This window comes from Drosophila mojavensis, unplaced genomic scaffold (assembly GCF_018153725.1).
Source record: "Drosophila mojavensis isolate 15081-1352.22 unplaced genomic scaffold, ASM1815372v1 contig_136, whole genome shotgun sequence".
Taxonomy (NCBI): domain Eukaryota; kingdom Metazoa; phylum Arthropoda; class Insecta; order Diptera; family Drosophilidae; genus Drosophila; species Drosophila mojavensis.
In genome coordinates, this window is record NW_025318667.1 from 31,269,754 (window position 1) to 31,288,308 (window position 18,555).

Genomic DNA, 18,555 nt, shown 5'->3' on the forward strand with positions numbered 1-18,555 from the left:
AAGCCAGTTAGATATGAATTTGTATTATAATTTTTATTCAAATTAGGAGGCTACAAAGTTTTACATTTCGTATTTGCTGACATATTTCGTATCTTAAATTACTTACATTGTGTTGCCTAAAAAGTTATGCAAAGGTAAAAAGTTGCACTCTAAAAAGTATCAAGTACCATCGTTTGTTTCGTAATAATAATATATGTCGTAAAACATATCCAAATAGCCATTGGAACAGATGAGAGGCACTCAATAAAATACTTGACATAGTACCACAGAAATGGAAAACATCAATGCATGGCGAGTTTTAAACATCTATAACGTTGCATGGTCGGTTAGGTTAATATATTCGTATCGTTCGTAACAAAACTACTGAATATATCATACTATCTCAAATAAGGGCATATGATAACTTGTGTCAGAGTCAACTTCTGCGTTTTTTTTTTTTTTTTTTTTTTTTTTTGTATTTTTTTGTTGTGGCGCATAATAACAATTGATTTCTTAATTTTAGCAAATAGGAAATTTAATTTAATCAAATTTCTTTTTAGCGTTTTTAATAATTTTGTTCCTGTTCGGCTGGAAAGGCATAAATATACATTTATTTCGATAAAAACGTTCTTTGCTGGTGTACAGTACAAAGTTTTTAAGTAATTTGAAATTTGATCTTCAAGAAACATTCGATTTAATATATTCATATAAATATTTTAAGAACAAAAATGAAAATATTTAACCCATTATGTTATATTATTTGTAGGTTAATAGTTTACTCTACATTAAGTTATGTATTGTTGTTCTTCTTGTTCTAGATGTTGTTGGTATTTAAATTAAAAACTACAATTTTTCACTTATTTAGCTTACCATATTTCTTTAGTGAATTACATGGAATTTCTGCAACAGCAGCAGCAGCTAAACGTGACTAAAAATCTTTTTAGTTTATTTGCTCTCTAATATAATTTCATGTATATTTTATTTATTAATTCTTAATTATGTTCGTTGCCTGTTCCAGCTTAAATGTCTATTGTGGCTTTCGAATAATTATATTAATAACTGTTAACAGTGGTTAGTCGCAGAGCGCTACATAAACCATAGGCTCCGCCATCAATATCTGGTTTTTTTTCATATTTATTTTGCTTTGTATAAACGATATGTACTACTAAAGTGTTAATACATGCCTATATATTAATGAATACATATAGTCAAGAGTATGGTGTATGATGAAGTTCAAAATCTAGCATGTATGACAATTGACGAGAGATAAGATAACATGATAGAGAGAGAGATAGAGAGAGAGAGAGATAGGGAAGAAACAGCAGCAAATTGGTAGTGCAAATTTGGATAAGACATAAAAATTGACTAGCGTTTAGTGATGGTTCGTATACCTACAAATGTACATATATAATTTAACATGAATAAGTACATAATATACATATATATATATATATATATATATATATATATATATATATATATATATATATATATATATATATATATATATATATATATATATATATATATACGTATATATGTATGCCTATATATTGAGTAGAGGGAGTACTGATAATCGAAAATAATTAAGGTAATATAGCATTGAAAGAACTCTTTTCAACATGTGTGTAGCATGAACACAAGTTCCGTTTTCGTTTATTATTATTAAATCAAAATTATTCATTTCAAAATTTAGGAATTAAATGTATATTAAATATTACTACATAAGAATTGGAAATCTTTCAAAACTTAAAATGATTATGATGTACAATTTTATGTAAATAATATATAGCAATGCATTCTGCTGATAAGCATTATAAGTAATATTTGACATTTTTCGTTTTTGATTTAAAAAGATGAGCAGCTCACAGGTTATTCACATTGTACTTAATTGTGGAATTCGATAAAAATATTGCTTATTTAACTAAAGACTATATAAAATGTGGAACATTGTTTGTCATTTTGTACGTATAGTTAACATAATGCCTCATAAATAATTTAATTGGATATAATTCATTCACAAACTGAAATAGATGAGGGAAATACAAGGTATATTTCAATGTATTGTAGGTATTCATACCTACATTCGTTTTATTTGGTTATGGAAGCGCTAGTTGTAGTCAAGAAGTTGAATGATACAATTGTATGTTTCTATATATGTATACGAATGTGTGTATGATTGCGTATATAAGTTTCCAATTTATAGATTACAAAAGCCGAAATATGTGAAGATCATCTAGGACTATAAAACTGGTAGGGAACTTAATTAACTTTTGGCTTAGTGCCTAAATACTGCGTCAGATTCTCTCGCGGTCCCTGCACTATCAGCATGTACTGTGACGGAAAGTCCCAGATAATGGTGAAATGGAACAGCATATTGGCAATAGCAATCAAGTACTCAAAGAATGCAAACCAACTGAATGCTGAAATAGGGGATGAAAAACGTTATTATGTTATAATTGATTATGTAATTGATAATAGATCATTTAATGCTAAGAGTTGGGGCACGCTACCTATTGAAGCTGCATTCAAAATACTTTAGTTATGTAAGAACTAAATATAGTATGATGTCAGCAAACCAATTCAAGCGCCCCACACATTGATTAACTTTTAAGTTTTGATTGCTTTCTTGTTCGCTTACCCAAATCATGGCAATAGAATCGGTGTTTGGCAAAAAAGACCAGGAGACCAATGGTGCTCAATATGGAAGCAACAAAAAGTATTTTCTTCCATTTGATGGATTGAAGCTGCTGTGCATTGAGCGTTTGGCGTGCATTTAATATGCTATTCAGCTTTATGGTAGCCAACATATAGCAGAGCGAGCACACCATAAACGTAATGAAAATTCTCTCATGAACAGCTGCAGAAGTCAATAATATATATAGAGTTAATTGCGACTAGGCGTCATTGATTGGGTTGCTTACGATAGTTCTCACGATTCGATATATAGGTCACACCGCCTAACGCCGCAATCTCAATGCAATTTAGCACCAGAATTAATGTAATTAGCCAGCTGGTCTTTGGCACCAGCGACGGCGCCAGGCGATTCAACTGGGCGCGATAATAGTTCTTATAGACAAAGGCAATGGGTATGCGTGGCCCGATATGAAGCGCAATGCTAAAGCGCCAGAAATATCGCTGCGGACTAACCCCAGTAATTGCACTTATCGAGGGTATTATGTTATAGACCTGAAAGAAAATATCTTCAATAAATTGTTCAAAATTTAAAATATCCATACAATCACGTACCCGGCAATGTGTCTCGTGTACATCGTCGTACTGGAAGACGTAGGCGGTCACAAAGCATGTGAAGAGTGTTACCAAGGGCAACAGGGCCGTAACCACACAAATCTCGTGGAAGCTGGCCAAATAGTGTATGGCTATCGGTTGCTCATCAGGCGGCTGCAGTTTTTGTTCCTTGCAGCTAGGCGTCAATTCTTGCTGCTGTTTTGATGCGTCATACTGTGAAAAGTGAAGTTAGTGATTATTAGAAGAGATTTGATTGAATTAACACTGTCTAATACGGGAGGAAGAAAGAACTCGTTGATGATCTGGCGCTTACCTCGCTAAAACTGTGGCAAACGTTATCATGATGAGTTTGTGGTTAGGTGCACAACAACAAAAAGCTCTACAAAAATAATAATAGAAAAAAATATATATATTCATGAAAATCATAATTAAACGTTGATATATAAATTCACTATATAATTTTTTTTATTCACATTTAAATTAAGTGAAATGTGAATGAAAATGTTATTGCATTAAACGTTAGTAAATGGCTTTAAGGCATATATACATACATACTAGGTGCATGTTTGGCGAATTGTTGGAAAATGTTTTTGACGACTTAATTATATTTAAAGTTGCATTTTTCCTTGCATCATAGCTTGAAAGCTTTGCAAGAAAATTTATTTAATGTTTGTGTTGCATATTGTTTTTGGTTTCGAAACAAAGTTTTAAGTAACCACAACAGCAAAAACCGAAATAGAATATATATGTATATATACATATATGAAAATTGTTATAATCTATAAACTCTTAATAGACCTTACATCTGAATAATACACATACACAAATGTATTGTTCTAAAATAGTTGCAATGGTATAAACAATATGTTTCTTGGAGAATGTAAGACAATAGGATTGATACAGCACATATGTCTATATATAGCTGAATGATGTTACCAAAACTGTAGTACAAATTGAAAAATTGAAAAAAAAAAAAAAAAAAGTGAAAATGAAAATACATGTACACAACTAAGCATAAACATTAACAATGCAGAGCAGACGTCGGGCCGAATACTCTATATAAAATGAGCCTAATTAAACTTAAACAAGTAAGAAAGCTCTAGTCACACACACACATATATACACACACACACACATACAGAGTTCGAGTTGCGTTTTCGTGGAGTGCGGTCGATGTTATTGTGATCGTTGACTATAGCTTGTCCCGAGTTTTTCCCTGCGAAAGTGGAAATATCTAAAGAAAACGTGTATGCTGTGGGCGCAACGTACCCAGCGACCTCGAAAGCTACCAGAGACGTACTGCGCGGCGGTTCGTGGAGTACCCCGGTAGTATAATCCAGTGGTGAAAGAGAGGGGGGCAATGGCGTCATAGTTTTGCCGTCAGGGCATTTCTCTTTCCTTTTCTTTTTCAAGCGCGAAAAGTTTTTCACTAGGCGTCACACTTGCGCAATTAATAAAAAAAATCAGGTGCATTCACTCTAACAGCTGTTAGTAGTGCTGGAAATTGCAGCGGACAATCAGCTGCTCACTAACTTTGGTGAGTTGCTAAGTCTTAGCAAAGACAGCAACCTAACATTTGGAGTGAAGACGCAGTTACTAAAAGTAGTGCATACTTCCGGGCTCTTGCTGTAGTTAAGCTGAGTTTAAGATACTGCGGTCTGTAAACTCAAATTATATTAGTAGCCATTGCCCAGTACAGGCTTCACGTCGTTGTAGTCGGAGCAAAAAATGGATGCCAGGATGGAGGACGAGCTGCAAGCTTTCGCGCGTCGTTCCTCGTTGCAGCGATCACCGCAGCAACAACAGAGGGCGCTGCCGCAGCCTTTAATCAGTCCCCAGTGGCTGAGTGCCAGGCACCCAACTCACTAAAAGAAGCGTTAGCCCAAATAGGAGTTGCTCTAGAGGGCTTGACTGCCTTGCGGACATGCTTCGTGTAGTCAAGACCGACCCAAATCTAAAGCATCTGAGCGGCGACGTTCAAGGTATTAGGAAGACAGCTAAGGGGGACCTTTTGTTGCAACTGAGCAGAAAGCCGGAGCATAGTGCTGAGGCCCTTCACGAAGCTGTAGGCAAGGCCTTGAGTGACCGAGCGGTAGTTAAACACTTACCGAATCGGCTCAAATTGAGATTCGTGACCTAGATGAGTTAGCGAGCAAAGAGGAGATCTTGGAGTCAATTAGGGCGGAGTTGAAGGATAGCTCACTCCCCATTGAGGCTATCAAGTCGCTTCGACCGGCTTTTGGTGGACAGCAAAGAGGTACAGTTGCTCTTCCAATTGGAAAAGCCAAAACTCTGCTCGAGCTGTCCAAAATCAGAATTGGATTGTTTGTATGCCGTATCCGCGCCGTGGATCAGCCTAAACGCTGTTTCAAATGCCTCGATTACGGTCATATGGCAGCAAACTGCGGCAGCGACTGTGACCTAAAGGGCGCCAGTTTCAGGTGTGGAGAGATGGGTCACAGTGCAAAAGCATGCACTAAGCCACCAAAATGTAGCCTCTGCATCCGGAAAGGTGAAAAGCAGACGGAGCTCAGCAGGCAGCTTCAAGTGCCCATCCTACCGTGAGGCTGCTCGTAAAATGAAATGTTAAGGTTCCTTCAGCTTAACTTAAATCATTGTGTTGCTGCCCAAGAGCTTCTAGAGCAGACCATAAGGGAAAAATGTATAGACGTAGCATTTCTCAGTGAGCCTCACCACTGTATAACCAGCTGCCCTAGGACATGGGCAACAGATGCTAATGGCAAAGCGGTGTTGTGGGTATGTGGCAACACAACGAATGTTCTTTCGAATGTTAAGTCATTTAATGGGTTCGTACGTGGCCAATACGGTAGCCTATGGCTCCGACACTAGATGTTGCACTGCTCAACACTGGCCACGAGTTCACCTTCAGTCGGGCTGGATACGGATCTGTAATTGACATTACTTTTGTCACTTCATCCCTCGTTCGGGAAGCAACATGGAGCCACTGCGATAGCTATACGGGCAGCGATCATACGGCACTTCTGTTCACAATAGGTGAGCCACCTGCCGGGGCGTCAACCTTGTGGAGGGAATCGTATCCGCTTGATACTTTTGATCCCGCGGCTTTTTCAGAGGCCATTCAGTCTCTGGGCACAATTGGTAATGTTGAGGCCATGCCAAATGGTGGCCCAAATACAGAGTGCCTGCAATAGCAGCATGTTACGCCGCAAGCAGTTCACGCGACAACAAGAGCCTACGTATTGGTGGAATGCACAAATAGGTGACATTCGACGCAAATGCATCCAGTCGAGAAGAAGCTATCAACGGGCTCGGGGTAGGTCTACGTTTTTCGAAAAACAATTAGCTTACCAGGCAGCTAGAAGACAGTTGAAGAAAGCCATTCGGGCAAGCAAAAGAGAATGATTTCTAGAGTTGTGCGACTCAGCCGAATACGACCCTTGGGGCAGGGCATATAAGACAGTAGTTAAAAGACTATACGCAAGTAAACAGGTGCAGCCGACGGATCGTCTGGAGCTTAAATCGATTGTGGAAACGTTCTTTCCAGAAATATTAAGCTCCATTCATGCCCCGGAGTCTGAGTCTGCAAATCAGGGCTCAACGAGCACTCAAATTGTTTTAGTTACGGACGGGATCTCAAATCGTGCGCTAAAGCTACATACAGACCGATCTGCCTCTTAAACACCATAGGAAAGGTGTTTGGGAAATTGATCTGCTCTAGACTGGAGACTGCTATTGCGCCGGAGGCCTATCACCAAACCAATTTGGATTCCGGAAGGCCCGGTCAACAACGGATGCTCTAGAAAAAGTTGTTGGCCTGGCAACTTCCGCCATCCAAGGCACCAGATGGACGCACGGGACGAAGCAATACTGCATCATCGCGACCCTGGACGTTAAAAACGCCTTCAACACAGCTAGTTGGGATATGATACTGAATGCGCTATCACAATATAATATCCCTAAGTATCTAAAAGAGATAATAAAGAGCTACTTCAGAGGAAGAACACTGGTATACAACACGAGTGAGGGCCCCCAAACTCATACAGTGTCAGCTGGAGTACCCCAAGGCTCTGTGCTGGGGCCTCTCCTATGGAATATCATGTACGACGGCGTACTGCGCTTGGAAGTACCAGCAGGTGCGCGCACCATGGGCTTTGCTGATGATGTGGCTGTCGTCGCCATAGGCAAGGAGCTAAAAGATACAGAGGATATGTGCAGTGAAAGTATCAATCGCATACGAAGCTGGTTGACAGGAGCTGGGCTCGAGCTTGCGGCGCACAAGACGGATGTCGTCCTAGTAAGCAGTCGCAAGAAAGTGGAGACTGCCAATATAAGGATAGGCAGCGTCAGCATCGCGTCGAAGAGGGCGATTAAGTATCTTGGTGTCATGATAGACACAAGATTAACTTTCCGCGAGCACTTAGAATATGTGCATAAAAAGGCAGCTGATTCTTGTAGAGTTCTCTCAAGCATTATGCTTAACACGCGGGGACCTAAACATCAACGACGTCTTCTTCAAATGAGCGTCATTAGGTCTGTCATCCTCTATGCTGCGCCAATATGGTGAAGAGCGATGGCAACGCCGAGCTACAGCCGAGGTTTTTGCGCGATCTACAGACTGAGCGCAATCAGAGTCAGCTGCGCTTTCAGGACTATCTCCGATGATGCGGCGCTGGTCATAGCCGGCATGGTGCCACTGGAGTACCTGGTCGCCGAAGTCGTGGAGCGGAATTTGCACGCGCCTGTGCGACACAACTCTATCAGGGCGAACAGCATTGCACGATGGCAAAAAAAGTGAAATAGCTCAGCTAAAGGGTGGTGGACGCACAAGCTCATCCCGGAGCTCGAGCCATGGGTTAATCGCAAACACGGCGAGGTTAACTTCTACCTTTCGCAGATCCTCTCGGGCCATGGATGCTTTCGGAGTTATTTGAAGCGCTTTGGCCACGAGGAAACTGATGAGTGCCCCTGGTGCGGGCGAGGGCATGTGTAAGACGCCAACCACATTCTTTTCGTATGTGGACGTCGTCTAGAAGAGGCACTGGGCCGCTCCATCAGAGCGGTCAAATTAACAAGCACCTTCGCGGCCACAGTGATGATGGAGTTCCGCAGAATCGAGCGAATAAGAAGACGAGCTGTCCCAGGCTGAGGTAGCGCATAGTGCAATGCTTTACGGCCGTCCCGCAAGCATCGCGCGCTATCCGAGCCACCACTCAACTTGCAACTTGTAATATAATAAGATTGCCAACAAACGAATATAAAAAAAAAAACCAAAAACAAAAACACACATACATACACACACACATACATACACACACACAAGCAGCCACGCATAAACACGCATTGGCTGCAGTGGTGGCTTACTATGGGAAGTTAATTTTTTAATAACTCCTCTTGTCGATGGACTTTCTTCATGAAACTTTTAGATCGTGATTACAACGTTGAAATGCGTGCATGTGCCAAAGCACAAGTCTCTAGTATATGAAATATGCCTCTTACAAATTTAGAGTGAGTAGGTGGATATAATTCAATTACAATGGGGAATCTATAAATAAAGCGACTACAAAGCGAAGGAAGACCATGTTTTATTAGCCCTGAGTGCCGTAACACGCGCTCCGTCATAAAGGATTAGTTCCAAAAATGGTTAGCGACCACAAAAAGTGGATCTGTCTATGTGTGATTGCGTATATTTGTAAGCGTGTGTGTCTAGAGCGTAAGATGGAAATTGATGTAATCAGCGCGGAGCTATCTTAAGTAACTTAATTAAATTAACTATTACGCAAAGCTCAAACAGAAGATTTAGTGGATTTCGACATCTAATTACATAAGTTTAAAAGATAAACAGCAAGTATAAAATATCTGTTAATTAAGATGAGATTAATAAAATGAAACGTTAGAGCACCCACGCGCTGAAAATTCTAATACGTGGAGGGCCATGGAGCGGGGAAAGCCCACCAACACACAAACACACAAGGACATTTACCACACAGATGGAGCCGAAAAGATGATGCAGCCGTGGAGCCAAACATTTGCTAACACCCACACTCAAATGGCTACAAGTAAATGGTAAACAAAGTGGATAATGACAAACCCCACGAAAAGTCAAAAGATGTACGAAAGGAAACCAGTAAGATGTAATACGTAAGACCCAACACGCACGTGAAACGAGAGGAAGCAGGTCAAGCTGGGCATGGGCCCAAGTGGACGGCATGCGCAGCAGCGCTTACTGCTGCGGCTTGGGATGAGGAAAGAGCGGGGGTTGACGCCTGGCACGTTTGCTGAGCAGCCTTTCAACAAATTACAATAACACACAAAATAAACGAAAGGAAAGAGAAAAAAAAGCACAAAACGGGGCTAGCAATAACAATTGCCCAGGCTAAGTGTGGCGCGTGGGCGTAAGCGGCAAATGGCGGTCTACGGGGTACGGATAATAAGCGTGCACTGTCATTGAGTTATATAATGGCAAAGACCGAAATTGGCATTCGAACGAAGAACCAAACAAAGCCTGCAACTGGCGACATATAAAAAAAAAAGAAAAGTAAATCCACGAAAAAACAACAAACAAAAAAAGAATTTCACATACGCACGCGTTTGCAGCTGCAGGAAACAGGCAGGCCAAACACACACGTTCGCATTTTAAACTTACTGCTGGGGCAGCAGCGAAGTCGCCACATTCGCCGCTGTTACTCCTTGCATTGGATGCGGCAGCTGAAGCTGGCGCAGCAGTTGACGTTGTCGCGACGCTATCTGCTGATGCTGTTGTCGCTGGCGATGTTCCTGCTGGCGCTGTAGTAGTTGAATTTGATTTTTTCATATTGGAAGGCAGCATTGATGCTCTTTAGCATAATTTGTACGCCACGCTGCTTCCAACGAATGTATGCACCCTAGCGCTCTTGTTTTGCTTGGCTTTCAATCAATACTTTTATGGATTTTCACTTTTTCATTTTTTGGAGACCGTAACGCAATGTTAGTATCAACCGCTTATTTTACTTGGAAAGTACTATTTAGGGCTGCAAATCCATCGATGGAGACTATTAATAGTATCGATGGATTTGGGCTCTCATGATATATCGATGGTTTTTTTCATCCATCGATAATTTACTACTAGGTGGCGCCACTAACCAGAGAACCATAGCTCGCAAAAAACTGTTAACACTTTTTCGTTGTCTGCAAAAAAGTGTCTTTCAGTGACACAGGCAAAAAATACTCAGACAGAAAGTGTTTTTGTCGCGTCTGGCTTAGCTCTCTCGCGCTCTGAGGGAGATAGTTGTTTCTGTTTTCGTTTCCTCAAGTCAAACACTGATCGTTTGCTTGAGTTAAAGAAGTAACGGTAAGTTGCGTTTGTATGGGTAATCACGCGCGATTGCTGCGTTCTTTTTGTATGTATGTATGCGTGTATTTACATGCACACGAAGGCAAAAACATTTTCTGCTGAGTTTGTTAGTCAAAGTGTTTTTTGCTGAGAAGCTTTGTGTGAGGGAAAATCGTGTTAGTTTTACGCGACACTCATGTGAGAGCATCACACGAATGAGTGATCGCATTGCGTCTGAGCGAAACAGATGCTAAAGAAAAAAGAGAGTGACGCTCAGAGAGAGACGTGTCTACACAATTTTTTTTTGGGTATGATGCGAGAAAGAGAATAAACGAAAAAACGCTCAACTCTCATTTGCAAGCTCTGCAGAGAACACATAGACTAGACAACTAGTGGAAAGCTTTTTGCACGCTTTTTTTGAGGCTTTAACCCCCCAGAGAGCTTTGGACTCGCTCGGCTTCTTACTTTTGGGTTCGAGCTACGAAAAAATACGAACGCACAATCATTTCGTTTCATGCGCTTGACCGAGATGGTCGAGTTTTGAAGAAAAGATCCCTCTATGCTCAATGTTTCCCTTGCTCTCTCTCTCTCTCGATGCTCTCTGCTCTCTCGAATGTGTATATATATGTATGCATGTGAGCACAAGCAGCAGCTCACGAAAATTGAAATTTCGTCGCAGCAAGAACCCATGCCTTCCCTTCTGTGTGAAAAATATACCAAACTTTTCAAACCGTTTGCCAAGCTCCTACAAAATATTTGCATTTTCGTTATTATTTGTGGGAAGGGTATGAAAGCGTTGGTGCTCATAATGAAAATGCTTTCGCGACGAGCGTGCACGCACAGTCGCTTGCTTATACATGTATACATTTATATGCATGTGTGCGAAGCTCTTGCTGCCTGTAGCAATTTTAGAGCCCAGCATTTGCATTTGGTTGATCTTGTGAAGTTCGCGAATTTGGTCGATTTTGAAATTAATACTGCATTTGCAGATTCTGTAGTACTATCCACGACTTAAAATCTGGCTGTTGTAACCAGCAATCCCGAAATTTTTGCCTATACGTTTCTTTGGGCATTTTATTATACTTTTCGCATGTAGCACAATTTAAAAAGCAATTAAAAACGATATCGATAATGCATGGAAGGCATCTAAGCAATTCAATTTATCACTGTTATACTCATTTTGGCACTGTTCTTAAACAAATATCGGTACACAATTTAGTATATTTTATGCTAAAGCTCTGTTCAACTGTTCGGCAATGTTAATTAATAGAAATCTGTTGCATCCACAACCGATCAACTGGAAAAACAACCAACCAACTGGGAAAATATGAACACGATTTGCATTCACAAAAAAAGGACAGATTTGTTTGATATTTTTCCGGACGAAGCCCCTAAAAACAGGACAGATCTGTCCGGAAAAAGGACAAATTGGCATCACTGGTATGTACATATTTGAGAGAGCAGAGAGGGCGAGAGAGCAAGAACAAAAATTGAGCATAGAGGCATCTTTTATTCAACATTTGACCATCTCGGTCCAGCGCATGAAGCGAAACGATTGTGCTTTCGTATATTTTCGTAGCTCGAACCCAAAAAGTGAGGAGCCGACCAAATACGAAGTTGTGTGGGACGCAACGCTCGAAAAAAAGTGGGCAAAACGCTTTACACTACGTGTCCGGTCTATGTGTTCTGTGGTTAGTGGTGATACATTATTAACGTCGATAGCATAATTATCGATATTTTTGCAGTGCAAGCAATAAATCTTTTAAAGAAACCAGCATTCAACAAGTGTAATTGTATCCAAGAACAAAACAAGATTCGATTAACCAATTTCCTACCGAAACGAATCAATAAATTGTCAATGAATCATCGGGCAGTACGTTCAATGCACTTTAAACACTAAGGGCCACCGCAAACATATATACTTAACATACATAGCGAAAAGAAATTTAGTTTTATGCATGTTTTCTTCATTTTGTTAAAATAGAGTACAAAAAAAAAAAAAAAAAAAACAATGAGTTGTTTTAGTGCAATGAATACGCCTCTGTTAGGGGAAATGGAACAGACGATCTGCATGCTCGAACGCGGCACAATTGTAACAAAACTCTATGGAAAACAACGACGCCCCGATCGTCGACATCTCATGCTTATAAGGGAGACTCGTCAGCTGTTATGGTCCACTGTCGCAGCACACACACGCACGGAATACGAGGGAACAATCCAGTTGCGGGAGATACGGGAAATACGCGTCGGCAAGAACTCCAAGGAGTTCCGACTGCATGCCGACGACTGTCAGCGTTTCGAGAGTACCAAATGCTTTGTGATCATGCATGGAAATAGTTTCAAATTGAAGAGCTTCTCGGTGGTGGCACTGTCAGAGGTTGAGGCCGACAACTGGGTAAGAGGACTGCGTTATATGGTTAAAGATACTATTAATTCGCCGTATCCCCTGCAAATCGATCGCTGGCTGCGACGGGAATATTATTCATTCGAGAATATCAATTCACACCTGGCCAAATCTGACCAGACTGCCCAAGTGACTATCAAGGACTTTAAAACATTCTTGAGCAGCGTTAGCTGTAAAATGAGCACTAGCAAATTCATGGAATGCTTTACCGACGATATAAGACGAAAGCACGATTTAAAATTCGATGATTTCTCGCGTCTATATCAGAAGCTTTTGCTGCCCGTCTCGTATGCTACCATATTTGGTGGTACGGAGTTCACCTACTCGGAGGACAAAAAAATCGTCCGGCCTATAGAGTTCAAACGATTTCTGGAAACTGAACAGCACGATTATAGTGCTTCTGAACTGAATAAAATATCGAGCTTTATGCGCGATTTTGTACAAGATGTGGAGCGCGATGTACAGGAGCCATATTTGACCATCTCCGAGTTTGTCGACTTTCTCTTCTCCAAACAGAATGATCTGTGGGACAGCAGATACGACACAGTCTTCATGGATATGAATCAGCCGCTCTCCTCTTACTGGATAGCCTCGTCCCACAATACCTACCTGACGGGCGATCAGTTCTCAAGTGAATCTTCATGCGAGGCGTATGCCCGTGCCTTGCGCATGGGCTGTCGCTGTATCGAGCTGGACTGCTGGAACGGTCCTGATAATTTGCCAAATATATTCCATGGTCATACAATGACTTCAAAGATAAAGTTCATGGATGTCATCAAGACCATCAAGGATCACGCGTTCGCAACGTCCGAGTATCCAGTTATTCTATCCATTGAACAGAACTGTTCCTTGGAGCAGCAACGAAATATGGCACATGCCTTAATTGAGGTGAGATTATCAGATGTCACATTTTTTTTTCACAGACAAAATTGATCTGTTAACAACATGATTATTTAGGTCTTTGGGGATATGTTGCTCACACAGCCCTGCGACCGGAATGAGCTCCATTTGCCGTCACCCAATCAGCTGCGTCGAAAAATAATATTAAAGCACAAAAAGCTCCCCCAATTCGATGAAAATGTCAGTTCTATTAATTTACCTGCAGTTGGTGTTAGTAACGGAACGATCGCCTCCTTCAGTCATCGATCATCCCTGGGCGGAGCGACGGACGACAATGAGAATATGCAGAAAATCCTAAAAAAGGGGTTGTTATACTTTAAAGATCCAGTCGATAAGGCTTGGAATCTGTTTCAGTTTGTCCTCACCCAGCAGGAGCTCATCTACACATCGGAAATCAATGATTGTCGCAACGGCAATTCCGAAGATGATGATTTTGGACTGTCGTTCTGTTCCTTAAATAACAATATGCAACAAAAGCAAAAGGATACTTCGGCCAATGATGAGCTGCATTTTGGCGAAAACTGGTTTCACGGCAAATTGGAAGGTAAGGCTAGACATTATTTCAATCAATTTTGGATATGAATGATCTCTCTTAAAGTATCGGCTGTTGCTTTTTGTAGTTTAACAGCTCTTGCACTCATTCTTAACTATAGCTTACAAATTTCCCTGATATAATATTTGCAATATATGTATACTCTTCGTTTCATTCGATAAGGTGGCAGACAAGAAGCTGATCAACTGTTAGAAACATATAAACATCTGGGCGATGGAACCTTTTTAGTACGCGAGTCGGCCACTTTTGTTGGGGATTACAGTCTGTCATTCTGGCGTCGCAATCGTCCCAATCATTGTCGTATCAAACTGAAGCACGAGAATGGCTCGATTAAGTATTATCTGGTAGAGAATTTTGTATTTGATTCGCTGTACTCGTTAATCGTGTACTATCGCAAGAACATGCTGCGCAGCTCGGAGTTTTCGATTATTCTCAAGGAGCCGGTGCCACAGCCAAAGAAGCACGAGAGCCAGGAATGGTTTCATCCAAATACTACAAAGGAGCAGGCTGAGCTGGGACTAATTAAGCTGGACATTGGCTCGTTTCTGGTGCGGCCATCGGTCCAGAGCGTCAATGCGTTTGTCATATCCTTCACGATAAATCGCAAAATCAAGCACTGTCGAATCATTCAGGAGGGTCGGTTGTATGCCATTGATACGATGCAGTTCGAGTCTTTGGTATCCCTAATTCATTATTATATGAGGAATCCATTATATCGCAACGTGAAGCTCGTACATCCCGTCTCTCAGGAACTCCTGCGACAAACCCTATTAGAGAGTGCCCAGTCGCAGGGCGACCAAAGTAATAGCGATACCTCTAGCGCCTCCAACTACATGGGCTCCAATCTGGAGGAGTATGTCACATGTAAGGCCCTATATAGCTATAAGGCCGACAAGCCAGACGAGCTCTCGTTTCCAAAGCACGCGATCATAACCAATGTACAAAGAAACAACTCCATGTGGTGGAAAGGTGATTACGGTGGCATGATCCAGCAACATCTGCCGGCAAACTATGTCAAGGTGAGTCATTGGTCGTTATCAACTTGAAATTTTCATATATGGAGGACCTTGTCAAGCAGACAAATAATCTGACTATTCTGTTGCTTGTAAAGGTCATTGATTCTGCCACTGAAGATTACAACGCGGTGAACGATGAGGGCAACGATGGACGCACCGATTCAATTGAGATCTACGGTGCAGTGGCGTCTCTCTTCGAATCGAATGAGCCTGGCATTATAATAAAGCTGCAAATTCAAACGCCAACGATGCAAAATCCGTTTATAATTGGATTCGATAACCAGGAAACAGCGTATGAGTGGATCAAAGCTATACAGGATGCGGCACTGATCGCTAGTCAATTGGCCACCGAACGCCGTAAAAAGGAGCGCACTGCACGCGTGGCCAAGGAGATGTCCGATTTAATTATCTATTTTCGTAGTGTACCATTTCGGGATCATTCGTGGATATTCCAAGAGATGTCTAGCTTTCCAGAAACAAAGGCCGAAAAGCAGTTTATCCAACAAAATATGCCGCTCTTTCTGGCGTATCATCGCAATCAAATCAGTCGTGTCTATCCAAAGGGTCAGCGCTTGGATTCATCCAACTTCAACCCGGTGCCATTTTGGAACATTGGCTCCCAAATGATTGCACTGAATTATCAAACTGGTGACAAAGCGATGCAGCTCAATCAGGCTAAATTTCGAAATAATGGTCAATGCGGTTATATACTGAAGCCAGCATTTATGAAGTCTGAAAACTTCAACCCCAACAATCCCCTGTCGGACGGCCTCATCGAAACGAATGTCAGCATACGCCTCATCGCAGCTCGTCATCTATTCCGGGGTGGCAAATCGAATAATCCGCAAATTGTGGTAGAAGTCGTTGGCGCACCCTTTGACAGTGGCGTTAAATATCGCAGCAAAGTTAATGAGAATGGCTTCAATCCCATCTGGAATGAATCCTTCAAGTTTACAGTGCACAATCCACACTTTGCGTTGCTGCGCTTCGAGGTGCAGGACGAGGATATGTTTGCCGAAACACATTTCATAGCTCAGGCCTGTTATCCTTTGGACTGTGTGCGACAAGGCTATCGAAGCGTGGTCCTACGCAACAAGTTCAGCGAAGAATTGGAGCTGTCTTCGCTTTTAGTCAATATAGAAATTACAGCTCGGGCATCTACTTAGCACAATCAGATTGCCCACCTCCACGAGTATTCGTATGTACAATGCACATTGTGAAGATTGACACACATATCTGTGGATACACAGCAAACAAATGCATATCTATCTAAATGTTAACAACCCGAATACGTATCTTACGCAGCTATTCATTATTCATAAACGAAGCTTTATTCTGCATGTGGAATACTATATACATGTTTGCGTTCGCATTCCTTTACAAAACGTTTGCGCCATGAACAGTTTGTGATAAATCTTAGATTTCATGATTATATGTAACGCAGCTAGCAATAATTCATGGCTTCAATCTTACACAACTTGGAGCCAACGTATTAGGCTGATGTCAGAGTCAACGCTATAAGCGCTAATTATCGCAGCGATCTGAAAAGCGATGATTTGAAAGAGTGAAAGCTATCCGTAAAGAGAGAAACATAGCGAGTATTGAGCGATTCAGAATCGTTCTCAACTCGCTTTACTTTTCACTTCTAGCTTCGCTTACACTCTAACATGTTTTAACCGATTACATATAAATCAGCATGCAGACCTTTCTCGCACATTGTCGCTCAATATTATTGCATTGCCTCTCGCGGCCACTCTGGCATTAGCCTAATGAAAATATTTTATTTTAATTTTTTCTTCGCAAAAGTACGTGAACTTACAAATATCTGAACTGATAGTATTGATCGATAAATTAAGGAAAATCTCATATGTGAAGCTAAAGTTATTACATTGTATACATATGTCATTTTCTATAAAGATACTGATTAGTTTCGATATAACAAATGTAGTGACGTCAAGCTTACAAACGCAACACAACAATTTTCAGATATTTTCTTATATTTCGATCGATCATTAAAATCGGTTACATTAGCAAATGAAAAAGTAATTAACTGAGAGCGTATTTATTACGTTTATATGCCAACCTTGTCGAGCGGGACTTCACACAGCTTTTTGACTGTGAGTAAAACTTCAGTTATATTATATAATCTAGATTTATATTTATATATAAAGATTTCAGACTGAGCTCTGTCGTCATTAGAGTAATGCCAAAGGTTCATATATATTTTGTAGTATTCTTTATGATTTAGTTAACTATTTATACAGAAAAAAGCGTTAGTTCTGGATGAAACGCATTGAGCGAAGACATTCATCTTCTATAGATTTGTTCTGAATGTTAAAGATGTTAGCCATGTATAAAAAGTACATACAAGAGACACATTAATTGACTTCAACATATGTATTACTATATCTACTTGCGTATAGTTTTAATTATCAGTCAGATCACAAGGAAGTCAACTTCAAGTTTGCGGAGTGCAATTACAAATAGGTTGTGCGTATAAACGTAGAAAATGAGTCCAATGTCTTCCCATGAAATTTTTATCCAGACCTAGTAAATTGAAAATCATTTTGAGAATTTCTTAAAATGTTGGCTTCCGCAAATAGCTATATACATATATAATGATGTATGTATATAAACATATATAATAGCTATTTCACAATCTCATAGCCAAATTTGTATTTTAATATTGTAGTATAATCGTGAAGCCCAAATATAAACGATTTAAGCTGATTTAAACTTACTGACATCACAAAAACGGTTGCAGTTGATAATAAAATCTTCAACTTCATAGTACAAACGTAGCAGTACTTTCGAACGAATACCATAACTGAGACCTTTTCAGATTTACAACATTTATTAATGTAGTTATCACCTTGTCGCCTTTGCATTTGCACATCACTAAACTAGCTATGATTTCCTCTTTTCTAACAATTTTAAGTTATTTTCATATATTATATATCTGAATACAAATTAGAAATTGTATGTTAATGCTGTTATAAATGTTTTATCCATATGTAAACATACTTATATATGTATATTAACTGTACTGTTTTTTTTTTATTCGTCAATGCCAAATAAAGATTTTAAGGCTTAAGTGATATTTAATATTGTTTGGCTTTCAATGCATATATAACCCATTATATGCAAAGAGAACGAAAAGTGA

The 18,555-nt window shown here is 40.3% G+C and overlaps 2 protein-coding genes across 2 annotated transcripts; one reads left to right on the forward strand and one right to left on the reverse strand.

The window, feature by feature from the left end:
- Positions 1 to 1,593: 1,593 nt before the first annotated feature.
- On the reverse strand, positions 1,594 to 10,231 carry LOC6586297 (post-GPI attachment to proteins factor 2-like). The gene is made up of 5 exons (XM_002011877.4): positions 9,854 to 10,231; positions 3,229 to 3,441; positions 2,904 to 3,168; positions 2,621 to 2,839; positions 1,594 to 2,402 (listed from the first exon to the last, which is right to left on the reverse strand). The coding sequence occupies exons 1-5, from the start codon at positions 10,034 to 10,036 to the stop codon at positions 2,242 to 2,244; spliced, it is 1,041 nt and encodes a 346-aa protein (XP_002011913.2). The 5' UTR covers positions 10,037 to 10,231; the 3' UTR covers positions 1,594 to 2,241.
- Positions 10,232 to 12,166: 1,935 nt separating this feature from the next.
- Positions 12,167 to 18,530, forward strand: LOC6586298 (1-phosphatidylinositol 4,5-bisphosphate phosphodiesterase gamma-1). Its single transcript, XM_002011878.4, has 4 exons — positions 12,167 to 13,811; positions 13,881 to 14,367; positions 14,539 to 15,395; positions 15,488 to 18,530. Exons 1-4 carry the CDS (start codon positions 12,531 to 12,533, stop codon positions 16,556 to 16,558), a joined length of 3,696 nt encoding a protein of 1,231 aa, XP_002011914.1. The 5' UTR covers positions 12,167 to 12,530; the 3' UTR covers positions 16,559 to 18,530.
- The last annotated feature ends 25 nt before the right edge of the window (positions 18,531 to 18,555 follow it).